Source organism: Macaca mulatta, chromosome 16 (assembly GCF_049350105.2).
Source record: "Macaca mulatta isolate MMU2019108-1 chromosome 16, T2T-MMU8v2.0, whole genome shotgun sequence".
NCBI lineage: Eukaryota > Metazoa > Chordata > Mammalia > Primates > Cercopithecidae > Macaca > Macaca mulatta.
In genome coordinates, this window is record NC_133421.1 from 91,655,147 (window position 1) to 91,680,139 (window position 24,993).

At 60.0% G+C, this 24,993-nt stretch overlaps 2 protein-coding genes across 34 annotated transcripts in view; both read left to right on the plus strand.

Moving 5' to 3' along the window:
- The window catches only part of ASPSCR1 (ASPSCR1 tether for SLC2A4, UBX domain containing), a 43,604-nt gene that overhangs the window by 9,610 nt on the left and 9,001 nt on the right, over positions 1-24,993 (plus strand). For all 33 annotated transcript variants that reach the window (XR_013407462.1, XR_013407461.1, XR_013407463.1 and 30 more), the window contains 3 exons: positions 7,963-8,020; positions 9,467-9,540; positions 10,259-10,670. Coding sequence is in view for 24 of the 33 variants with exons in the window: in XM_077973257.1 (XP_077829383.1) it covers positions 7,963-8,020; positions 9,467-9,540; positions 10,259-10,670 (544 nt within the window). In the remaining 9 variants the exon portion in view is untranslated. The remainder of the gene's footprint in view (positions 1-7,962; positions 8,021-9,466; positions 9,541-10,258; positions 10,671-24,993) is intronic.
- On the plus strand, positions 21,001-24,523 carry LOC144336056 (uncharacterized). Its single transcript, XM_077973354.1, has 2 exons — positions 21,001-21,623; positions 22,070-24,523. The coding sequence occupies exons 1-2, from the start codon at positions 21,191-21,193 to the stop codon at positions 22,963-22,965; spliced, it is 1,329 nt and encodes a 442-aa protein (XP_077829480.1). The 5' UTR covers positions 21,001-21,190; the 3' UTR covers positions 22,966-24,523.

Consider the following 24,993-nt stretch of genomic DNA (forward strand, 5'->3'; position numbering starts at 1 on the left):
CAAAAATAAAAATAAAAACAAGTAATTGGTGTGTATCAGTTTCTATCTGTCGCTTAATGGTTTAAACGTTGTTCCTGAATGTGTAAAAATGGGCACTTTGTCAATTTGGGTCTTTTCATTGTGGCTGGAAGTCTTGGTTGACAGTAAAAGGCTCAGTCAGCAGAATGGAAGGATTCAGGGCTGGGGTTTGCTGTGAGCCTGGGAGGTTCTCACCCTCCCTGGGCCTCGGTTTCCTCACCTGTGCCCCAGCTGGTGTGTGGATGGAGTGAGTTCATGTCTTGAGGGCTGAGTGTGGGGCCTGTGGGAAGGTGGCTGTGCGTCGGGCACTGGGAAGGTGTCTGTGCATCGGGCGCTGGGAAGGTGGCTGTGCATTGGGCGCTGGGAAGGTGGCTGTGCGTCGGGCGCTAGGAAGGTGGCCAGGGCCAGGCCTGCTCCGGTCTGACAGTAGCACCACACTGGGAAGGTGGCTGTGTGTCGGGCGCTCCTGGTGGCCCCAGGCCGGGCCTGCTCCTGCTGTGTGGCACAGGTGTTGCATTCATGGGTGAGGGCACTGAGGTCTGCAGGTTGGGTCTCAGTGGTCATGGGGATGGAAGCCATCCTGGCAGGTGTTGGGGTGAATGGAGACCTCTGGGGATGGCAGCGGGTTAAGGATAAGCACAGAATTTTCCCTCCAAAACGCAACTCAAACAACAGTGATGGAGCCTAAGAGCAAAGCCGAAGCCACAGGCAGGGGTGAGCGAGACCCGAGGCAGGAGGTGACAGAGCCTAAGAGAAAAGCGAAGCCTCGGGCAGGGGTGAGCGGAACTCGAGGCAGGAGTGGCACCAGGCAGGGAGTCGGGTGACCCCAGGCACTGTGTGGGTGCTGGGTGAGGACTGGGGAGCCCGGTGCCCTGGCTCTGTGCTGCTTCCTGAGAGAATAGTGGCAGAGGGCGAGAAGAAAACCAAACAGCACGGGGAACAGAAGTCAGGAAAGATGAACGTCCTGAAGGAAATGTCCCCGGGCTGGGCAGTGCCCCCGGGCATGAGCAGAATCTAATGCTCCCACGGGCATGGGTGCTTGGTGAGGGCCGTCCTCCCTGGCTGTGCTGTCAGTCCTCAGATGGGGATGGAGGTGAGGAAGTGGCCCGGAGTAGCCTGACGCTGCCACTGGGGAGGAGCCCGAGGGTGTCTGGAGAGGTGGGGCGGCCATTGCGGTAGCATAAGCCTCTTCAACAGACTCTAAACCTTGTGTGAAACTTAGTTTAAGAAGCAACAGGTGTGGCCGGGCGTGGTGGTTCTGGAGGTGGCTTTGGTGGTGGCTATGGGGGTGGGTTTGGGCGCTTTGGAGGAGGTTGCAGCGAGCTGAGATCGCACCACTGCACTCCACCCTGGGCAATAAGAGCAAAACTCCGTCTCCAAAAAAAAAAAAAAAACAGTAAAAAGAAACAACAGGTCTGGGTGCGGTGGCTCACCCCTGTAATCCCAGCACTTTGGGAGGCTGAGGTGGGCGGGTCATGAGGTCAGGAGTTCGAGACCAGCCTGGCCAATATGGTGAAACCCCGTCTCTACTAAAAATACAAAAATTAGCCGGGCGTGGTGGTGGGCGCCTGTAGTCCCAGCTACTCAGAAGGCTGAGGCAGAAGAATTGCTTGAACCCAGGAGGCGGAGATTTCAGTGAGCCAAGATTGCGCCGCTGCACTCCAGCCTGGGCAACGGAGCGAGAGTCCGTCTCAAAAAAAAAAAAAAAAAAAAAAAACCAAACCTGGAGCAAGTGGGGCAACTCTTTCGAGAAACCGGGACAGCAGGTGGTGGGGCCATTGGTAGTGAAGCCCGGAGCCCTCAGCCTGGCACCCTGGTCTGTGTGGCGGTGTGGGTCTGTCTCCGGGTGTGTCTGCACGTACATCTCATTTGGTGAACACTCATGCCTGGGGTGCAGAGTGATTTGTGGCTGACTCTTATTGCTAGTGAATATGCTGTGGACGTCTTCCTGGAGGGTCCCGCACCTGTCACTCCTCACAGCCATGCTGTTCCATCATGTGGGTGTCATGTGGGTGTTGCGGGGTGTCTGGCTGTGTCTCAGGGCATCCCGGGCAGGGCTGGAGCAGAGCCTGCAGCTGGAGGCCTTTGCACCTGGTCACCCACCCCAGCTCCTCCCGTGGGCTAAATTCCAGAGGTGGAATTTAAGACAGGGTTTCCTTACATTTTATCTCTGGGACGGGCATGGCGGCTCTCACGTGTAATCCCAGCACTTTGGGAGGCTGAGGCAGGCAGATCACCTGAGGTCAGGAGTTTGAGACCAGCCTGGCCAACATGGTGAAACCCTGTCTCTACTAAAAGTACAAAAATTAGCCGGGTGTGGTGGCAGGTGCCTGTAATCCCAGCTACTCAGGAAGTTAAGGCAGGAGAATCACTTGAACCCAGGAGGTGGAGGTTGCAGTGAGCCGACATCACACCACTGCATTCCAGCCTGGGTGACAGACTGAGACCCCGTCTCAAAAATAAATAAATAATAAATAAATACATTTCTAAAAGCTCAGACCCAAGCTTCGTCCCAGAAGCTGGAGTTTGCTAACCATGGAGCAGGATGTGGACGAGGTTTCGTGGTGGGTGGCGTTGGCGTTGCCAGCCCCACGGTGAGGGTGGAGTGCCTCGTGGGCTCTGTGCTGGAAGCTGGTCCCCAGCAGGTCTGCATGAGGGAGGAAGGCTCTCTCGTGCCTAGTGTTCCTGCACTGGCCCAGGAGGGTTGGGGAGGCCTTGGGAACTCCAGGTGTTCGCAGAGTGGGACAGGTGGGAAGCTGTTGTTTCTCCCTTCGTGTGTTTCGGAGGAGGTCTGAGTCCAGGGACAGTGTGCTTGGAAGGGGAGTTCCATGGCTGGGGACTGCAGGCCTGTAGCCTGCCCAGGAGTTGCCCTGGGACAAAGCCTGCTTTGTGTATTTGGGGACCCCTGGGTGATTTCCTTGGATGGAGACCGCCACATGTTTGAAAGGTCGCAGCTCCACTGCAAGGGTGTCACCATAGCACGCAGCCCTGGCCTGACCAGCGACTCGAGCAGCAGGGGCCTTGGGGATGCCAGTGAGCCACATGTGTCAGCCATGGAGGTGACTCACGTTTTCTTTTCTTTCACCCAGGCTGGAGTGCAGTGGTGCCATCTTGGCTCACTGCAATCTCCGCCTCCCGGGTTCAAGCAATTCTCCTGCCTCAGCCACCCGAGTAGCTGGGATTACTGGTGCGCGCCATCATGCCGGGCTAGTCTTTGTATTTTTTTAGAGACGGAGTTTCACCATGTTGGCCAGACTTGTCTGGAACTCCAGACCTCAGGTGATCTACCCCACCCTGGCCTCCCAAAGTGCTGGGATTACAGGCGTGAGCCACCGCACCTGGCCAGTGACCCACTTTTTCTTGTTACCGCATTAAAGAAGAAATAAAAATAGGTGTCATTAGCTTTAGTAATATGTGTAACTAACTCAGTATACCCAAAATACGACTTCCTAGACACGTAGTCAGTAGAAAAGCAAGCCGTCTCATGCTTTTGTTGTGCAAAGTCCTTGAGACCTGCGTGTACTGTGCACTTGGAGCGTCTCGGTCTGGGCCGGGTCCTCGTGGACTGGCCGCTCCTCCGCTCTGCCTCTCAGGCTCTGCCGCAGGGAGGCAGGAGACGGAGGCTGCACACTGCTGGCTTCAAGCTTTCCCATTTTCCCTGTAATCTGAAGGTTCTGCCCAGCAGAGGGGTGTGAATAGCCACACTGAGTTCTGGGGGACACTGTTTCCACCTGCCCGGTGGGCCTGTGTCTGAGTTTGGGATCTTCATGATGGGGAGTGTGCCTTCCGTGATAGGAGACGCATGAGATGGAAACGAGGATTTCATTGCCTACGGGCCCTCCTGGAGGCACCCGGAGAAGGAAAGGGAGCACCTTTCTGGCCAGCGTCTTTGCTGGGGTACAGGTTGTTAATGCTAAAGGATTTCCTATGAGGAGTTTCTCTCCGTGGGTTTAGAGCCAGCAGGCACGAGCCCCGGGAGGTCATACTGCGACTCGGGGGGTGCTGTGGCATGTCTGGGCAGCCCACGGGGGCAGGCGAGCGAGTCCCGTAGCTTGAACCCCAAGTCCTGTAGGGACCTGGTTGCCATGGAGCAGTGGTGAAAGGCAGGGGTGTGGACGGACCATGCTGAGCTGCTGAGCAGGAAGAGAAGCGGGGACTGTTGGGGGTGACCGAGGGTGAGCCGAGGGAGCTCACACAGCAGCTGAGCCGCTTTCCATCTGAAGACCGTGAGGGAGCAGCGTGGGCTTTCTGTAAATGTCAGATTCATGAGCTTGGCCGTGGAGGGGATTTGCCCTCTCTCAGAGGTGCCCCCCGGCTGTGCTGGCATGGGCACCCCAGGTGGGAGTGGCTCCCCAGTGTGCCCGGCCCCCGGCTGGATCTCTTCCCAGGTGCCCAGCCCTCTGCTCCCAGCCTTGACTCAGTGCTTGGGGTCTGGCTGAGTGCGTCTCAGCCCGTTCCTCCTCCTGTGGGTAAAGCTGTGGCTCTAGGAAAGCCGGGCGATTTCTGCAGCCCTCTGGGTGTGCTGGGCTGTAGGGAGGGGCTGCTGGTGAGAACAGGGCTCTGCCAGGTGGAGCACCGGCTGTGGCCACACTCAGGGTGGGTCTGTGCATGCTGCCAGGCCAGCTCAGAGCTCTGGGGCCCATTCCTGTCCATCCCTGTCCGTCCCTGTTCATCCCTGTTCATCCCTGTTCATCCTTGTCCATCCCTGTCCGGACCTGGCTGGGTTGGGACGGCCGGAGGCTGCCTTCCCCTGAGGCTCTCCCAGGCTCTGTCCAGCCCACTTCTCGGCTGGGCTGTCGTGTGGTGGGTGGTGCCCTCTGCGGGCCTCCCCGAGCCGAGTGGCTCCTGGCCTGCAGCCACAGCTCTGCGGGCTTCTGTTCCCGGCAGGGCGCGTGCTGCTGCCTAGGCTCTCGTCAGCACCTGTGTTTGCACCCAGCTTTGTCAGACCCAGACAGGACATGAACACGGAGGGCTCCAGACTCACTGCCTTGTCCCCAGCACACAGCCGCGCCTTGCCGGAGCGGGGCCCCACCGGGGCGGGGTTTGTGGTGCATAAAGAATATGCCGGCGAAGCCAGCAGCAGGGGCGTGTCTGCCCTCCTGGCCGTCCCGCTGGCTTCTGGCCCTGGCCAAGCGGGGAGCTCTGCTGGCTGCAGAGTGCGTGAGAGTGTGCCAGTACCCCGCTGCGAGCAGGCACCCGCGGACGCGCCCAACAGCACCCTGTCTTGCGTTTCTGGCTTCGGAGCGTGGTGTCTGGTGGCTTGGCCTGGCCTAGGGTCCCCGGGAGGCCCTGGGTCTTGCCCCTGCAGGCATTGGGCCTTGCAGAGGTCTGCGTAGGGGGCAGGCGGGGATGGCTTCGCCAGGCACAGGGGGCTCTGTCTCCTCGGGCGCTGGAATTTCCCCCGGGCCATGTCGTCCTGCGCGCTGGGCCGGCGCAGAAGGTCTGGAACCGATTGCCGGCCGCCCCTCCCCTCGGCTGGCCGCCACACAACGTGTTCACAAGCCGCTCCCTCAGATCCCGCACGAGGGAATCTGATCCCTCCGGAGGAGCCGCACATCAAAGCCCGGCTGGCGTTTGATGTCACGCTGCTGTGCTCTGTCCCTGTTTGTGATTTGAGGTCCCCAAGCTGGCGGTCGGTGCCGGGGAAGGACTGTGAGTTGGGACTCCGGCCACCACATGGCCCAGTGCCTCCCAGCCATAGATAAGTGGCCTCGTGGCCGTCTCCGGTCCCTGGCCATCCCTATCCTGCTAGGGAGCCGGGACCCTCGGCCCTCACCGTTCCCCTTCCTGGCCCTGGGGGCTGTGCTTCCTTGAGGCCTCGCTCCGCCTCTGTCCAGGCTCTGCTCCGTGCATTTTGGGGCCTTGTGTTTTCCTGAGCCCTGGGTCTCGGGGCCTCTGGGCTGAGTCTCCAGCCCTTTGGAGGGAAGGCAAATCCGAGGCCCTTTGTTGGCTTTTCTGTGGGATGGGAGCTCAGCGAGCGTGTCCCAGCCTGTGTGCAGAGGACATCGCCATGTGCGTGGTGCGCAGCGCTCCAGGCCAGAGGCCATCGGGGAGGGGCTTCATTGTAGGCAGTGGGTCCAGGGAGAGCATGGGGCTAAGTTCACAGCCCTGCGGGGCCTCTGCAGCCGGACCAGGCTGTCAGAGTTGGGGCTGGGGTGGGGAAGGGATGCCCCTCCCCTAGGAGTGAGGACATGAAAAATAGAGGCCACGAAACAAAAGAAAACACGTCAAACCCACACACATGGCCGAGTCCCCAGGTGGCGGGGCTGGGCCTGTCCTGGGTGTGGCGCCTCTGGCTTTTCTGCCTGGTCTGTTCCCATTTCACGGAGGCGAGTCCTGATCTTTTTTTTTTTTGAGACGGAGTCTCGCTCTGTCGCCCAGGCTGGAGTGCAGTGGCGCCATCTCGGCTCACTGCAAGCTCCGCCTCCCGGGTTCACACCATTCTCCTGCCTCAGCCTCCTGAGTAGCTGGGACTACAGGTGCCACCACCACGCATGGCTAATTTTTTGTATTTTTAGTAGAGACGGGGTTTCACCATGTTAGCCAGGATGGTCTCGATCTCCTGACTTCGTGATCCACCCTTCTCAGCCCCGCAAAGTGCTGGGATTACAGGCGGGAGCCACCGTGCCCAGCTGAGTCCTGCCCTTTCGAGTAGATCAGCAGATCCCAGGGTCGGGAGCACGGCGAGTGCACGGTGGGCCCACGATGGGCCCCTGCGGCCCTATAAGCATGCAGGTGGGTTCAAGCGGAGGCTGACAGCTCCTGTCCCAGGAGCCCGCTCTGTGCATGTACGTGCATGGGTGTCTCGACCTGGACACTGCAGACACCCTGTCCTCTGACCCTTCCATCCCAGGGTGTTGCTGTAAGCAGTTTCCAGCCCAGCTCTCACCTTATCTTTATGCCCTGTGTTCTGGTCACCACCTGACCTGAAGACAGGTGTCTTCCTGTCCCACCTGAGCCCCTGCAAGCCACACTGGCCATAGGGTCCGGCAGGGCACCTGCCTGACCTGAGGCCAACCCTGGCCTCCCCTTTGCCTAGGCTCTGGCCACCTGCCCCCTCCTCTCGGATTCCCCTCCCTAGAGGGGGACTGATCAGGGGCGTCTCCAAGGAAGGCCTGAGACGGGCTTTTGTTTTTCTCAGTGGGGAGGAATTCACGGTGGGGAGTTGGAAACACAGGCGAGCCCCCGTTATGCAGCAGGTGCCGCCAGCAGTTCACGTGCTCTGGGGCTGTACGTGGCGGGATACGCCTATCTCCCAGGCTGCTGTGCACATCAGGCCTGTGTGGGAGCATGCTGCATATGCACGCCCACTTATGCACGGGTCCAGCTGTGTCTCCTGCGGGGCAAGGCTCAGAAAGACACTGGTGGCAGAGTCCGACATGGACTTACAAGTACGGCCTCCCCGGCCACGGGCAAGCGGGCGTGAGCGGAGTGCAGCACCCCTCCCCCCATGCTTTGGTGACATCAGGCGTCGGCACTGAGGGAGGACAGCAGGGAGTGGAGACGGGCACCTCCTCTTAGTGGGCGGCTTTAGATGAAAGCCCAGACCTTGGGACCCTCACGCTCAGGCTTCTGAGTGAAGGTGGCCATGAGCCGCATTCCGGAGCCAGCGCTGCTTGTCCCTCCCGTGTGGTCCCTGGGCCGTATCGGCGGCTTCATGTCCTGCCATCAGCCCCAAGACTGGAGGTGGGGGTAGCCCCCAGGCCACGCACCGCAGGCCATGCTCCTTGGGAGTGCCTCCAGCTGTCAGGTGTCTCCTCCCGGTACTTGTGGGGCACAGTGGGGGCCTGGGCTGAGGGCTGTGGCCTGGGCCTGGGATGCTGTTCTGGGTAGGGGGTGGGTGAGGGCCCCACACCTTTGCTTTCTGAGTCTCCTGCCCCGGGCCTCCGTGGCACTGGCTGAGGTGCCCTGGGGTAGCTGACGGTTTCTTTCCTCTCCTCCCAGGGAGTGCCTGCAGCACCCCAGCGGGGCCACCCCAGTCTGCGTGTACACGAGGGACGAGGTAGGCGGCCCACTCTTGCCCACCCAGTCCTCACTCACTCTCAGCCCACTTCCCAGCTGGAAAATCCGCTCTCCCACAGCCTCTTGAAAGCACGACGTGTTTCATGGAAAAAGAGGGAGTGGCCGGCCCTCGGAGCCCGGGCTGCCCCGAAACCTCCCTCGGCGCCCTGTTTGTTTTTTCAGCTTCTCTCAAAGCCCAAGAGTTACAAAAGTGGTTTCATTTAATAAATATTTGCTTAGCTCGGTGTTTTGATCATTTTCAAAACCGAGTGTGGCGTGGCGCAAGCAAAGCCCGCCGTGGCGGGACCCTCCTAGCGCTCGTCCCTGGCCTCACAGGGGCCTTTTGTTTCCACCCTGGCTGAGTGCCCTTTGCTGCGGTGGGGGGCACTGTCCCGGGGGAGCCCTGGGGGGCCCTGGTGTGGACGGGACACTCCCCCCATTTATCCCTAGTTGGAAGCTCCCCGGCCAGGGCTGTGAGGGGGGCTCAGGTCTATGTCCTCCCTCGAGGGGACAGCCACGGGGCTCAGGACCCAGGCCCAGCACCGGCCTGAGGCTGGGGTCCCCGGGGACCCTTACACCCTTTGGCTTTTGTGCCGGGCCCTTGACTCTGCCCTTGCTGGAGGCAGCTTTTCCACCCCTTCCTCACAGGTCAGAGCTAGCATGTGGGACGTGGCCAGCCAGGCCCGAGCCCTGCCCACCCCAAGCCGAGCCCCAGGAATGCCCTGAGAGCAGGAGAGTCGGAGGAGGGTGGGGCAGTGTCCCGAGGCAGCCGGGCCGCTGTGACCCATGGGGGAGGCGGCCGTGGGGTGGGTCTCGCCCTGGCCAGACACCAGAGCCTGTGAAGCCGTGTGTTGTGATTTTGGGGCCCACTCAGAGGCTTTTGAAGAGTAGATGCTGCTGGCCTGACCTCTACCCACCAGAGGGGGGAGGGCTCCCGGCAGGGACTGGGCCTAGGGAGGGCTGGCAAGCATCATGGAGCCGGGGTGACCCTGGCCCAGAGGCCTGGCCGGCTCAGTCACAGATGTGCATGTTGCTCAGGCCTCCTCCCTGCCCCCGTGGGTGACAGCACGTTCCTGCCTCTCCCGCTCCGGGCAGGGCGTCCTGGTTCCAGGGCCTCCTTCTTGCAGCCCAGCTCTGCCAGTCCAGGCCTCAGTGAGCTTGGGTCCCAGCTGCGGAGACCAGGCTGGGGGAGACTCGCTCAGGCATGGGCAGCAGGTCCTGCCCCGGCTGCAGACCAGACTGAAGCTGGGCCTTGCGGAGGGTGTGGACCGGCAGGGGCCAGATGTGGGAGTGGGTAGGACGGAGGCCGGAGAGGGCATGTGGCCTGTGGTCCTGGTGATGCCAGTGCCCAGAGGTGATGTGGTGCCTGGAGCCAGAGCCCGGAGGGTTTCCCAGGGCTCTGGGGTCCCAGTGCGAGGCCCACGTGTCCTGGCTGCTTCTCCCACAGGTGATGGGTGAAGCCGCCCTGCGGGGCACGACGCTGCAGTCGCTGGGCCTGACCGGGGGCAGCGCCACCATCAGGTAAGGGCAGTGCTGCTGGGGCCGAGGGGTCTATTTAGCTACAAAAAGTGGTCTCGGCCCTGCGTGGTGGCTCATGCCTATAATCCCAGCGCTTTAGGAGGCCGAGACGGGCGGATCACGAGGTCAGCAGATCGAGACCATCCTGGCTAACACGGTGAAATCCCGTCTCTACTAAAAAAATACAAAAAATTAGCCAGGCGAGGTGGTGGCGCCTGTAGTCCCGGCTACTCTGGAGGCTGAGGCAGGAGAATGGCGTGAACCCGGGAGGCGGAGCTTGTAGTGAGCCGAGATCCGGCCACTGCATTCCAGCCTGGGCGACAGAGCGAGACTCCGTCTCAAAAAAAAAAAAAAGTGGTCTCAAAGGAAAGGAGAAAGGACACGTGGCAAGTGGGGAGAAGGTGTACCCAGGCCCTCGTCGTGGAGGGTGCCTGGCGGCCTCTGCCTGCCTGTGGGCGTGGGGGCCGGGCTGTGCTGGCCTCATCTCCATGTCCCCCAGAGGGGAGGTGGATCTTGGGAGGGTGCATGGGGTGGGAGGGGGCGGGAGAGGGTGAGCTGGGGGCAGGAGCGGGTGAGGCGGGGGCAGGAGGGGGTGAGGCGGGGGTGGGAGGGGGTGAGCCGGGGCGGGAGGGGGTGAGCCGGGGGTGGGAGCGGGTGAGCCGGGGCAGGCGGCAGGCAGGGCCGCCACAAGGTGCTTCCCTTGTCCTCTGGCCCCACTCAGGTTTGTCATGAAGTGCTGCGACCCTGTGGACAAGACCCCAGGAAGCCTGGGCTCGTCGGTGTCGTCGGTGTCGGCTGGCCAGGCGGCCGCCAGCACTTCACTTCCCTTGGAATCTGGGGAGCTCAGCCGCGGCGACCTGAGCCGTTGGGAGGACGCGGACACCTCAGGGCCCTGCTGCGAGGACACTCAGGAGAAGCAGAGCACGAGGGCGCACGCACCTGCCCCCTTTGTTCCTTTCTCAGGCGGGGGACAGAGACTGGGGGGCCCTCCTGGGCCCACAAGGCCTCTGACATCATCTTCAGTCACGTTGCCGAAGTCCCTCTCCAGCCCCGGAGGCCCCTCCAAGCCAAAGAAGTCCAAGTCGGGCCAGGATCCCCAGCAGGAGCAGGAGCAGGAGCGGGAGCCGGAGCCGGTAAAAGGGGCCCTGGGCCTTGGGGCTTGGGGGTGTCCTTTCTCCTGACATGGTAGCCCTGCGTGGCTTTAGCTGGTCAGCCTGGTGGCATGGCAGTGATGCGGGGCAGAGGAACCCGAAAGTGGGGCTCTGGCCAGGAGGGTTCTGGCTTTGCCCAGGAAGGGATTCAGGGGTAGGCAGGTGGTAGAGAAAGTAGCTTTACTGAGAGAGTGGCTGTGTCTGGTCCCGCATGAGGCCGTGTCTGCTCCAAGACAAGGCTGTGTCTGCTCCTGGATGAGGCCGTGTCCGCTCCAGGATGAGGCCGTGTTGGCTCCATGACGAGGCGGGAGCCATGTCAGCTCCGTGTTGGCTCCGTGACAGGGCACAGAGTGGGCTGCCCTGGGGTGGTGCGTGGAGGGCAGCAGCTCAGGGCATGGCCGCGGTCACATTTACATCCACTCTTAACTACGTGCACGTTCAGGGGTGGGGTATTCAGAAATCTCCAGAAAAGGGGCGGTAACCTCCGGGCCACGGCCGGGGAAAGGGTGAGTTGTGGGGCCGTTGGTGGACGCATCAGCCAGTCTTCAGCCTGGCTTGGAGTCCTCCGACCTGAGCAGGGTCTGGGCTTGTTCTTAGCTCTCAGGGAGGTGATTTTTTTTTTTTTTTTTTTTTTTTTGAGACAGAGTCTAACTCTTATCACCAGGTGGGAGTGCAGTGGCACGATCTCGGCTCACAGCAACCCAACTTCCACCTCCCAGGTTCAAGTGGTTCTCCTACCTCAGCCTCCTGAGTAGCTGGGACTACAGGTGCGCACCACCATGCCCAGCTAAATTTTTTGTGTTTTTAGTACAGACAGGGTTTCACCATGTTGGCCAGGATGGTCTCAATCTCTTGACCTCACGATCCGCCCACCTTGGCCTCCCAAACTGCTGAGATTACAGGCGTGAGCCACCGCCTCCAGCCCTTTTTTCTGGTTTTAAACCCCCATTACTGAGGCACCCACTTTTTTTTTTTTTTTTTTTTTTGTTGAGACAGAGTCTCGCTTTGTCGCCCAGACTGGAGTGCAGTGGCCGGATCTCAGCTCACTGCAAGCTCCGCCTCCCGGGTTCACGCCATTCTCCTGCCTCAGCCTCCCGAGTAGCTGGGACTACAGGCGCCCGCCACCTCGCCCGGCTAGGTTTTTGTATTTTTTAGTAGAGACGGGGTTTCACCGTGTTAGCCATGATGGTCTCGATCTCCTGACCTTGTGATCCGCCCGTCTCGTCCTCCCAAAGTGCTGGGATTACAGGCTTGAGCCACCGCGCCCGGCCCTTTTTTTTTTTTTTTTGAGATGGAGTTTCGCTCTTGTTGCCCAGGCTGGAGTGTAGTGGCGCACTTTCAGCTCACTGCAACCTCCACCTCCCGGGTCCAAGCGATTCTCCTTCCTCAGCCTCCCGAGTAGCTGGGACTACAGGCGTGTGCCACTATGCTCAGCTAATTTTTGTATTTTTACTAGAGACATGGTTTCACCATGTTGACCAGACTGGTCTCAAACTCCTGACCTTAGGTGATCCACCCACCTCAGCCTCGCAAAGTGTTGGGATTACAGGTATGAGCCACCACGCCTTGCCTTTTTTTCGTTTTTTCGAAACACAGTCTCACTCTGTCACCCAGGCTGGAGTGCAGTGGTGCGATCTCGGCTCACTGCAACCTCCACCTCCTGGGTTCAAGCGATTCTCTTGCCTCAGCCTCCCGAGTAGGTGGGATTACAGGCACCTGTCACCATGCATGGCTAATTTTTGTATTTTTAGTAGTGATGGGGTTTCACCATGTCGGCCAGTCTGGTCTCGAACTCCTGACCTCAGGTGACCTGCCCGCCTCGGCCCCCCACAGTGCTGTGATCGCAGGCGTGAGCCACCGTGCCCAGCTGGCCCCACGTTTGGATCACGCTGATCGTGCGGAGCCTTGTGTGCCTGGGGGTTCTGCCCGTCACCAGTGTCCGCCTCCTCCTTCCCTGTGCTGCCCACTGGCTGTCAGCCTCCAGGGGTTGTGTCTGGTGTTTTGGGTCAAGCTGGGCTTGCAGGGCCCCTCCCTGGCCCACTGCAGCCACGTCAGAGCTCAGAGGGGGAGCACGTGGCATGGGTCACCCATCCATCCACTCCTGCCTGGAAGCTGATGTGGAATTTTCCCTCTGGAACCCCGAGCCGTCCAGTTGCCTTCCCAGTGTCCCCATGGGCTTCCTTGGAGGTGCGGCTTGGTGGGCGTCCTCGCCGGGAGACTCGTGTGGGTTCCGCCTTCCTGGGACTCCACTGGGCGATGGCTCCTTCAGAAATACCGCGAAACCCGTCCACCCCGTGGGAGTGAAGGCATCACTGCGGATTCCCCAGGAAGTCCCTTGGGCTCTTGGAACATCCCAGGCTCCTCTCCTCCTTGGGCTCGTTCCCGGAGGTGCTGGGTCTTCCTCCCAAAGCCCAGCCCCCGATTGCCTGCTGCTGCTCAGGGCAGGGTAGGGCCTGTCCCTGTGGCCACGCATTGCTGCTGGTTAGCACTCAGGCTGGCAGCATGGATGCTAAGCATGTCTTCTGCTCCCTTGGTGTGTGGGGAAGGTTAGGGACCCCACCTGCGCTCCCCCCACACGTCCACAAAGCCACCAGGTGATCCCCAAACCTCAGAGTGTCCTGAGAAGGGCCCAGAGCCAACCCTGATGCCCTCGAGGCCCCACGCAGGCTGGGAGAGTGGCCGCCCCACACTTACAGAGCTGGATGTGAGGTCCGAGAACAGTTTGCGGGAGGACAGGCGTGGGAGTGCTGGAACCGGAGGGAGGAGGAGCCACCAGTGACAGACACGGCCACACACGTGGGTGTTCTTTTTCCAAAACGCCTACGAGGGGGCCGGTTCAAGAGGGTGCCATTCAGTGGCACAAATTTCTTTAAATTTTTTGAGACGGGGGTCTTGCTCTGTGGCCCAGGCTGGAGTACAGTGGTGTGATCTTGGTTCACTGTAGCCTTGACCTCCTGGTCTCAAGCCATCCTCTCCCCTCAGCCTCCCAAGTAGCTGGGACCACAGCTGTACACCACCATGCCGGGCTAATTTATTTATTTTTTTATTATTATTTTTTTGAGACAGAATCTCGCTCTGTCACCCAGGCTGGAGTGGGTGGGATCTCAGTTCACTGCAACCTCCGCCTCCTGGGTTCAAGTGATCCCCCCACCTCAGCCTCCCAAGCAGCTGGGACCACAGGTGTGAGCCACCACACCCGGCTAATATATACGTATATGTATTTATTTATGAGATGAGGAGTCTTGCTCTGTCGCCCAGGCTGCAGTGCAGTGGTGTGATCTCGGCTCACTGCAATCTCTGCCTCCTGGGTTCCAGTGATTCTCCTGCCTCAGCCTCCCAGGTAGCTGGGATTACAGGCACTCACCATCATGCCGGCTAATTTTTGTATTTTTAAAAGAGATGGGGTTTCACCATGTTGGCCGGGCTAGTCTCAAACTCCTGGCCTCAGGTGATCCACCCGCCTCGGCCTCCCAAAGCGCTGGGATTATGGGCATGAGCCATCGCGCTCAGCCTAATTTATTTTTATTTTTCATAAAGACAAGGTCTCCCTCTGTTGCCCAGGCTGGTCTCAAATTCCTGGGCTCAAGCAATCCTCTTATCTCAGCCACCCAAAATTCTGGGATTACAATTGTGAGCCACCTCACCGGCCTGAAAGTTACTTTTTATAATATTATGGATGGTATCATGCTTCCTGTTACATTTTTGACTGACTGACTCCTTGTTAGTTCTAGTGGTGTCTTGGTTTCTGTTGGGGTCTCTGCAGACCTCTTTCCCTTTGTCCTCTCATTGTTTTTCTTCCTTTGTTGCAGCGACTGGGCCTCTGGTGCTTTTGGATAGTGGCGATCTTAGTGGACATCCTTCCTTGTCTTGATTGTAACAGGAATTACTAGTAGTTTCTCTGCCAAGAATGATGTGTGCTATAAAAAGTCTTTATCAAGCTGAGAAAGTCACTATTCCTAGCTTTCTGACATTTAAAACAATCTTAAGTGGGTGTTGAACCGTTCCAGTGTTTTCAGCATCGAAGGAGATGACCGTGTGCTTTATTTTATTGGCTTGTGCCTGTGTGTTAGTAAATGAGACGGACTTTTTTCCTTGCTCTGTCTTCATCCAGTTTGGGAATCAAATTTCACCTGGCTCACAAGGGAACTGGGCAGTGGCCCCTCTTTTCTGGTTCTGGAAATTCTCCGAAGGTTATGGTCACTGCTCACTGCAGACTCCACCCACCACTGGGGCACTGGGCCCTCGGCGGGGAGTGTGTGCAGGCAGGCGGCCAGGTGCTGACCTCCGAGCATGCCTGTGTGGGGTTGTGGCCTGACCCTCTGTCTCATGCCTCCCCCACACCGTGGGGACCTCGTGTCTGTGGGGTCCCTGGCCCTGTGGCTGACTTTTCCTTTGTCGCTGTCCTGACCCTGCATCAGAGCCCTGCACCTGGGCTGCTGGAACCTGACTTCCTTAGCTTCCTCACCTGCAGAACTAGGGTGTTCATGGCATTTATGGATTTTGTGCCAAAAGAGGCAGACTGGGGGACTGTCATGCAGCTCTCAGTGAGGGATGGGAGGAGGCTGTTTTGCAGCCCTTGTGTCCCCTGAGGGCCAGCTGCCAGCCATAGCGCACAGGCTGGGTCAGAGCTTCCTGAGCTCCTGCTGACCTAGTGGGCCTGGAAGGCCCCCATGCCTCCATCTCCTGTGGACATTTAAAATATTTGTGTCTGGGCCGGGCGCAGTGGCTCACAGCACTTTGGGAGACCGAGGTGGGCAGATCACCTGAGGTCAGGAGTTTGAGACCAGCCTGGACAACATGGCAAAACCCTGTCTCTACTAAAAATACAAAAATTAGCTGGGCGTGGTGGCAGGCGTGTGTAATCCCAGCTACGTGGGAGGCTGAGGCAGGAGAATCACTTGAACCCGGGAGGCAGAGGCAGTGAGCTGAGATCACACTACTGCATTCCAGCCTGGGTGACAGAGTGAAACTCTGTCTCAAAAAAAAAAAAAAAAACAAGTGGCCAGGAGGGCTCTGTGCACATAGCCCTGGCCTGGGCTGTGCCCTGGGCACTCGTGCTCCGTGTCCCGGACCTCAGGTGAGGTCAGGAGTTTGCTTCGTCCTCCTCTGGCCACTTCTGAGTGAAGCAGCCTCACGCCTCCCACTTGCGTCCTGGCCACACACCTGGGAGGGCAGAGGCCGGGCGTCTGCACCATGTTGGATGTAGGGCTTCCGGCGTCAGGGTCCAGTCCCTCTGCTTTCTGTCCCCCTGGCTGTCCTGGGACTGTCCCTGTTGAGTGGACAGGGGAGTGGGGAGTGACGGCGTTGGGTCCGTTCTGGGACTATGATGGTGTTGGCACACCGTCCTCCCTCTGGGAACTCTGCTGAACTCTGCACTGTGACACCTGAGTCCCCATGAAGCGCTTGTGCCCCTCGACCCAGAGTCAGGCTGGAGACAGACTCGTGTGCTCTGGGTGAGCAGGGGTGACCCCCTCTAGGCCTGCTCTTGTGGGGACCCCTCGGTGTGAGGGACACTGGCTGTCACGTTCCCACATTCTAGAGGTGTGGGCCTCAGCCCCTTCTTCCCTCCGTGCCCAGGGCGGGTCTTGTCTGCGGAGTGTGGGGTGTGGAGAACGGGGCTCGCAGCCCAGAGCAGTGCCCGCCCGTGCTCGCCTGTCGGGAGGTGCTGTTGGGGTGGGGTCCCGGCTGGCAGGCGAGGTCCAGGGGAGGGAGCGTGTGCCCGGCCTGCGCAGCGTGCTGAGGGCCTTTGATCTGGGACTGAGGCAGCTGATTGACAGAGGGCGTCCTGCCTGCCCCGCGCCTCCCGTCGCTGCCAGCCGCACACGCAGAGGGCCCGCGGCCACATGCCGCTGCTGGGTCCTTTCAGTGCTGGGGGGGAGGGGAGAAAGGAACAAAACAGAACTTTTTTGGGGAACTTCAAAGGTACACTTTAGTAAGCAGAAAGAGTTTCCAAGTTTCCCATTAATGTTTTGCCTGTGTGTGGTTTTTGGATTTAAATAAAGAGTCAGAAGAAAGAGACAGGATAAAATACAGGCAGGTCCTCGGCCGAGGCCCGGGGTGGTTCACAGACCCGGGCGGTTCCTGCCTTTGATGTCAGGCATTAATTATTAGAAGGTAGTTTTACTGGCGATCAGAACCGGGCGCTGGGAGAGGCTGGGGCTGCCCGGCGCCCCCTGGCCCTGTCTTTGAAGTGACTCCACCGGCCGGGAGGCCGCCCTGCAGCCCTGTGCTGGGCTGGGACGCCAGTCCCAGCAGACACCCCCCACGACTCGGCCTCCCGGCAGCTGGCACAAGGGCCGCTCCTGATCAAAGGCTGGGTCTGCCCGCATGGACTGGCGGCTGCTGCCCTGCCTGCCCCTCCTGCCTCGGGGGTGAACCTTGTTCCTGAAGCCGGGGCCTGAGGTTTCCTCAGCACCCCTGCTCACCCCCGGCCCTCTGTGGCCAGCAGCCGGTGTGGGACTCATGGGGCAGGGAGGAGCCTGTCCCAGGGTTTTGGGGGTAAACCAGCAGTGAGGAGGCTGGGTCTGGAGCGGGTCATGCACTGGGTGTGGTGAACACACCCTGCCTGGGACCCCCGTGTGCCTGGCAGGGCAGGTGCTGTTGTCCCTGGGCAGTAGGCATCCTCAGAGGGGCCAGGGGCTCCTGCCCGTGCTGCCCCTGCGGCTAGCCCAGTCAGTGGCCAGGGTGGCCTGGGTCCCGGTTATGCCTCATGGGTGTCTGAGGACAACCGTGGGCTCTGAGGCAGGGCCCAGGCTGTCCCTAGAGGCGCAGCCTGTGGCCTTGACTGGAATGGCCGTGAAGCGTGGCTGGCAGATGGGTCAGCGACGTTGCAGGTGGCTGGCTGGGTCCCGGCTGTTTAGAAGCCTGGTGACTGATAGGCGCTTGTGTTTCAGTGAGGAACCCGGCGAGTGGGGGTGGGTGCTCACCACTGGGGCTGTGGGGAGAACCGGGAGTGTGGGGGCTCCGTGCTGGGTGAGTCGGCTGCTGCAGGGCGCAGACCCCACCGGCCCCTCCTGGCCTGGACTCCCCTCCCTGCTGGACCCAAGATCCCCTGGTTGGGATTGTTCCAGGAACTCAGGTCAGGGGCCCTGTCAGCCCTTCCCTGGCTCCTCCAGGAGCAGCCTCCAGACTCCACCCCGCGGATGAGCCGCCTCGCCAAACCGCTTCTCCTGCCTCTCCGTGGGTGTTGGTACACTTTATCCACGGTGACACACGCCTGCCACCCCGTAACGTGCCCAGCTCCGGCCGGGCTCACGGTCAGCCCAGGCTCCCGGAATCCTGTTCTTATTTTTCTTTTTTTTTTCTTTCTTTTTTTTTTTTTTTTTGAGACAGGGTCTCGCTCTGTTGCCCAGGCAGGAGTGCAGGGGCGCAGTTACGGCTCACAGCGGTCTTGACCTCCCATCTCAGCCTCCTGAGTAGCTGGGACTGCAGGTGTGAGCCATTGCACCTGGCCTCTATTTTCATCTTTTAAAATATTTTTCTTTTTAAAATTAAAAAATGATTTTTTTCTCATGAGCACGTCATGCTTTATATTTTCATCTTTTCATATTTATTTTATTTAATTAATTTATTTTTTTGAGACAGAGTCTCCTGTCAGCCAGGCTGGAGGACAATGGCACGATCTCAGCTCACTGCCACCTTTGCCTCCCAGTTCAAGTAATTCTCCTGCCTCAGCCTCCCAAGTAGCTGGGATTGATTACAGGTGCCCGCCCCCTGTAATTTTTGTGTTTTTTGTAGAGAAGGGGTTTTGCCATGTTGGTCAGGCTGGTCTCGATCTCCTGACCTCTGGTGACCCACCTGCATCGGCCTCCCAAAGTGCTGAGATTACAGGCGTGAGCCTCCATGCCCAGCCTTTTTTTTTTTTTTTTTTTTTTTGAGACGGAGTCTCGCTTTGTCGCCCAGGCTGGAGTGCAGTGGCGCAATCTCAGCTCACTGCAAGCTCCGCCTCCTGGGTTCACGCCATTCTCCTGCCTCAGCCTCCCGAGTAACTGGGATTACAGGCGCCCGCCACCATGCCCGGCTAATTTTTTTGTATTTTTAGTAGGGATGGGGTTTCATCATGTTAACCAGGATGGTCTCGATCTCCTGACCTTGTCATCCGCTCGCCTCAGCGTCCCAAAGTGCTGGGATTACAGGCGTGAGCCATCGCGCCCGGCCTTATTTTTATTTTTATTTTTATTTTTTGAGACAGAATCACACTCTGTCGCCCAGGCTGGAATGCAATGGCGCGATCTCCGCTCACTGCAAGCTCCGCTTCTGGGTCCAAGTGATTCTGCTGCCTCAGCCTCCCGAGTAGCTGGGGTAAGAGGCGGGCACCACCACGCCCAGCTAATTTTTGTATTTTTAGTAGAGTTGGGGTTTTACCATGTTTGTCAGGCTGATCTCAAACTCCTGACCTCAGGTAATCCGCCTGCTTTGGCCTCCCAAATTGCTAGGATTACAGGTGTGAGCCACCGCGCCCGGCCTGTTTTCATCTTTTTAAAAGAACTTTTTTTTTTTTGAGGCAGGGTCTGTCTGTGTCACCCAGGCTGGAGTGTGGTGGTGTGATCTGTGCTCACTACAACCTCCACCTCCTGGATTCAAGAGATTCTTGTGTCTCAGCCTCCTGAATAGCTGGGATTACAGGTGCCCACCACCACACCTGGCTAAGTTTTGTATTTTTAGTAGAGATGGAGTTTTTGTCATGTTGACCAGGCTGCTCTTGAACTCCTGACCTTAAGTGATCTGCCCGCCTTGGCCTCCCGAAGTGCTGGGATTACAGGTTTGAACCACCGCACCCTAACATGAGGCCTAATAGAACTTTTCTTGGCTAGGTACAGTGGCTCCCACCTGTAATCCCAGCACTTTGGGAGGCCGAGCTGGGAGGATCACTTGAGCCTAGGGGTTTGAGACCAGCCTGGACAACATAACGAGACCCCATCTCTACAAAGAAAATTTAAAAATTAGCAGGGCGTGGTGGTGTGTGCCTGTAGCCCCAGCTACTTGGGAGGCTGAGACGGGAGGATTGCCTGACCTGAGAGATCGAGGCTGCAGTGAGCTGAGATTGCACCACTGCACTCCAGCCTGGGCACGACGTTGTCTCAAAACTGAAACATTCCTGCTTTGGGCCTTGCTTGTTGGCCTCTCCCCAGCCGTGTGGCTGCTCGCTGGCAGGCTCAGACTGTGGGCATCGGTGCGGATGTTGTGCTCAGCCTGGGTGAGGCGCTGTCTCCCCTGGGTGGGATTCGAGGCCCCAGGCCTCTGCTTGGTGCAGGCGGGATGTGTGCTGAGGGTGTTCCCCATGCTTTGGATGTAAAATTTGGGCATGGAGTTTGTGGTGTCTTCAGAGGCAGTCCCGCCTGCGTCCTGTGTGAGCGCCTGTCCACATCGGTCGCAGTGGTGTCTCCACGGAGCCTGCGTCTGTGCCCAGACCTGCCTCTCGCCCTGGCACGGCCTCTCCTGCTGTGCACGTCCCAGGCCTTTGATGGCGTCCACGTGCTCCGCCGCCTGCCTCGGAGGGTGGCCGGGGCGCTGAGTAACTCGGGAGGTTTGGCCCGTGTCTGGCGTAGTGATTCATTTAAGCTCGGAGCCTCCAGGGGAAACTCCACACTCCTCTCACCGGAGCCCTGGTGGGGCAGGCCAGGCCGAGACCGGAGAGGGAGGGAGGCCGGGAGGGAAAAACACAAACCCTCAGAGACGCTGGAAACTCTGAGGTTGGGGCCACCTCTGAATGGGTTCACATTTTTCCTCTGTGTGTCATCACATCCTGGAAAATTACTGTCAAGAAAAGGAGACCTCTGGTTAGTGTCCCGGCCCGTGTGCGTGCCCCTGGCGCCCTTGCCCCACAGCCCCCAGCCTCCCTCCCCTTGGTTTCCCAGGTCAGCGGCCCGGGGCTGCTCCAGCACTGTCTGTCGTCGGGCTGCGCGCCCAGAGGGCTGCCCCCGGCATCCCCGACAGCGTCCCTGTCCTCAGTCCTGCCCGTCCTTTCTGGCCTTTCTCCGGCCCCCTTCCAGTTTCAGGGCATCTGGATAAATGGTTAGCATCGTTGCGGCCCAGTCCGTGCAGCCCTCCTGGAGGCTGTGACCTGGGGGTCCGCTGGGGGCCTGGGTTTGCAGGAGACAGGAAGGGGCCAAAGGGGCAGAAGCTTGCAGGGGCTTCACCTGCAGGAGGAGTTGGGTCTTTCACAGCTGCCTGGCCACCCTCGGAGCCTGAGAGGCCAGCACCCCTTCCCCTCATGGTGCTGGCTGGACCCTCCACGCTCCATGCCTCCTCCTTGTGTGTCATGTGACCATAGTCACCCCAACCTTGCAGCGTATTTTGAGCTTCTGAGGAGCTCAGCACACACAGCCCCTGTGAGAGCACTGGCGCTGGCTGCTGGACCCTGCCGTGTCTCTGGCATCGTCCCCATCCTCTGAGACCTCTCTGGCTCTGCCTAGCAAGAGGGGCAGGGCCGGGAAGAAGGGGGTGTGGGGCCTTCGGGAGCTGGGCCCGGGTGCTGAGGCGGAAACCAGGCCGGGCTCAGCATGCCAAGCTCCTGGTGGAGGCACTGGCATCCGTGCATGTCAGCGGCGCAGAGAAGGTTCCAGGCTCCGTCTCCCGAACCTGTCTGGAAGAGCCCAGCTGCTCCCACGGACCTGCGACCTGCCGCCCGGGGCTGGAGGTCTGGGCCTCTTTGCATCGGCTCAGGGGAGGCCGTCCGCGGCTGGGTGAGGGTCAGCGGCCATTTGGATGCCCCAGCAGCCGTGGGGCTCTCGCCTCTGCCAGAGCTGGCAGCGTGCGAACTGGCAAGGGCTTTGGGGAGCAGCAGGAGGCCTGAGGGTGCCGAGTGCTCCGGAAATGTTGCTGGTTCTTCAGGGGCAGGCCTGGCCCACTGGGCAGAGCAGAACATGGCTTCCGCTCCGAGGTGGGGTGGGGGCGCCGGGATGGCAGACACGAGGCCGCATGAAGTGGGATCAGGTGGACCCTGGGGTTTGGGCTTGGAGGCCTGCAGGGCAGTGGTCCCCCGGCTCTTGCTGCCCTGTGGTTCAGTTCCTCCCGCTGCCGCGCCTTGTGCCCTGTGGGTTGGCCGGTCTTGTGAGAGGCCTCATCTGAGACAGGAAGCCCCACGCAGGCTTCTGGAAGGCTCTGTCCTGGCTCTCGGCCACCCTATTGGCTGAGACCGACCCCAGCGGCTTCCTGAGGCTTGGCGAGGCCCCCAGGGTCACCTGCTGGTCACACACCTGGGGGACCCCACCAAGGCTGAGACCCAGGTTGGGGCCCCCCGCACTCTGCTGAGGTTTGGGCCTCATTCCCCGCTGGCCCGCCCTCCCCTCAGGAGCTTTCCAGGTGGGGACGTTCGTAGGGACAGTGGTACGACATCCAGTTGTCTCCTCCCTGAAACCTTCAACCTGAACCTCACTCAGCACAGGGAACTGGGGGCCAGACCGTGGTGGATGGAGGTGTCGTGCTGACACAGCCCCTGCTGGGACGTGGGGAGTGGCTGAGGCACAGCTCCAGCCCCAGCATGATGGTGCGTGTGGGAAAACTGCCCGGGTACTTGGGGACAGCAGGGACATTTCCAGCGTGGGTGTGTGAGTGCCACCTCCCCCACATGGTGGGCGTTGGTGTGATGCTGGCAGCTGGGACCAGGGTCCTCTTCTCAGCAGATGCTGCTGTGTTTCTGGGGGGCAGTCTGTGGTTTTCTTTTGTGTGCATGTGTGTGCTTGGGTGTGTGTGCGTATCCTTGTGTGTGCACGTGTGCTTGGGTGTGTGCATGTCCTTGCATGTGCATGTATGCTGGGTGTGTGTGCACACATCTGCGTGTGTGCGCGTGTCCTTGCGTGTGCACGTGTGCTTGGGTGTGTGCATGTCCTTGCGTGTGCACGTGTGCTTGGGGGTGTGTTCTTGCGTGTGCACGTGTGCTTGGGGGTGTGTGTGTGTCCTTGCGTGTGCCCGTATGCTTCGGTGTGTGCGCACACGTGTCTGCGTTTGTGTGCGTGTACTTGCATGTGCACGTGTGCTTGGGTGTGTGTGTCTGCGTGTCTTTGTGCACGTGTGTGCTTGGGTGTGGGTGCTCACACGTGTCTGCATGTGTGTGTGTGCATGTCCTTACGTGTGCACGTCTGTGGGTGTGTGTGCACACATGTCTGCCTGTGTGTGCGTGTCCTTGCGTGTGCACATGTGCTTGGGTGCATGCAGGTGTGTGTATGTACATGTCTGTGTGTGCACGTGTGTGTGTTCGCCTTTGCCCCAGAGCGGAAGGAAAGAGAATGCAGCCGGACGATCATATCTGCGTGAGGGGTGTTCACTTTGTGTCTGACAATCTTTCTGTGGAATGAAATATTTCAAAATAAGAAATTGAGGGGAAAGAGAAAGGAGGGTGCTTGTCTCTCTCCTCGCCTCCTGCTCTTCCTCCCTGTGTTGGAGGCTCCAGGACGCCTCACCCCGGGTTGACGTCATTTTTGGCCTGCAGAGGCAGCCCCTTTCTTTTCTCCGGGCACCAGCGAGGAGGCTGGGCTCCGGCCGACGGGAGCCCCCGCAGGAGCCAGGGCTTGACTCCCCTGCAGGGCTGTCGCTGTCGCTTTTTTCCCTCACGATGTCTCATCCACAAACCTCTGTCCTCCGTCCAAAGACATCTCGGTGAATCCACCTGGCGCGGAAGCAGCGCTGATGCCGCAAATTCGGGCCAGGCTGCCGGGCAGAGCTCGCCAGTCAGCAGGGCCGGGTATGGCCGGGGCAACCCCGAGACCCCACGCCCCGCCACTGCGGCTCCCGCTCCCTGGTGCCTCTCGCTCCCTGGCGCCTCTTCTCTGTGGACGGAGAGCCTCTCTCCGGGGGAAGGCTCGGGGCTAAGCTGATGGGTGTTTGAAGTTTCTCCACACACAGGGTCCCCTGGCATCTCCCTCTGTCTTTGGCGCCAAGTGCCATTTCCCAGCAGCCCTGCTGCAGACGCCGTCTGTTCTCGGGGGAGAGTTAGGTGGCCTGGGCCCTTGTGGTAGCCGCTCATCCAGCCTGACCCCAGGCTGCAGTGAGGCTGCTTCCGATCGGGGCTTCTCTGCCCAGGTGAAGGGCGGGCGTGGGAGGTTTCCGTAGAGGCCGCTCTCCCCTGCTGCCCGAGCCCCGTGTGGGGCCCTGCGTCCGTCTGACAGACGGAAGCTTCCGGAGCCGGGCCCTTGGGATGATGAGTAGGAAACTAGGGAGGATCCACAGGAATTAGAGATTTCATCAGTTTTGTTTTCCAAGTGAAATTCAACAGCCCCCTAGCAGCGTGACGCTGATGGCCCTGTCCCCTATGGCCCCCATCCTGGAGGCACCCTGGTGTGGGCTGTGGGCCTGGGAATCCGGCGCTGTCCAGTATGCAGACGTGCCAGCAGCCCACGTTTCCCCCGGTGACTGCCAGGCTGTGCCCTGGATATGGCCGTCTGAGCACGTCGTGTCCTGGGGACAGGGCCCCGTCTGGTCGTCAGGCTCAGTGCGTGCCCATCGGGGTGCTCTGCCCGCTCGGGGAGACAGCGCGGCTTCCGGGGGGCTCCTCCAGGGAGGCTCTGGACCAGGCTGCAGAGGATGCTGACCTGCCACAGGCTGGCCTGGCCGCTCATGGACACGGTGGCTCCTGGCCCAGGGTGCACCGCGTCCTGCCCTCCTCTCCCCTGGGAACCCAGGCGTGCTCGCGGCCCTCTGGAATGCAGGCGCTGGGGCTGTGGGGGGCCGCCTGGCGCCTGGCATCTTGTTATAAAAAGCTGTGGCGCAGGCTGCTCTCAGTGGCTGCAGGATGGTTGTGGCTTTGGAAGGGCAACCCCCAGGGACCTTGGTCAGCCACCTGTGGCCCCACTGCTGGGCCATGGTCAGCCCTTGCTGGCTGCCCTGCGACGATACTGCCAAAGCCAGTGGGGCTTCTGCCAGACTCCCGTGACAAGTCATGACAGAGCCACGTGCTGGGTGGTTGCAGGGCCCTGTCGCCCACGGCAGTCAAGGTCTTATGTGTCTGTCTGGAGGGCAGCCCTGGAGACACCTGGGACAGGTGTACCTCTGGCAGGCGCACCCTGGCTGTCACCCAGTGTGGGCGTGGTGGGAGCGCTGGAATGCTGTGCAGGGCAGGAGGCAGCGGCCTGTGGCTGCGTGGGAGACTGCAGGGGAGACGGGACCAGACCAGGAGGGTTGTTCCCAGGGCCTGCCAAGCCATCCCCAGGTGTTGAGAGTTGGAGGTAGGGGTGGGAGCCCAGAGCCAGCTCCAGGCCACCCGCACTCCCGACGGCTCTTGGCTGTTCTGTGTGAGGGGGGACATGGCCGAGTGTGGTGTCCCACCCATTCCAACACTGGGCCGAATGCACCGAAATCACTGCCCAGG

Bases quoted from the DNA above. Each gene is read 5' to 3' on its own strand.
- LOC144336056 (XM_077973354.1), top strand. From the start codon at position 21,191: ATGCCAAGCTCCTGGTGGAGGCACTGGCATCCGTGCATGTCAGCGGCG. The intron at 21,624-22,069 runs GTGGACCCTGGG...AACCTCACTCAG, and splicing joins GCCGCATGAAGTGGGATCAG to CACAGGGAACTGGGGGCCAG.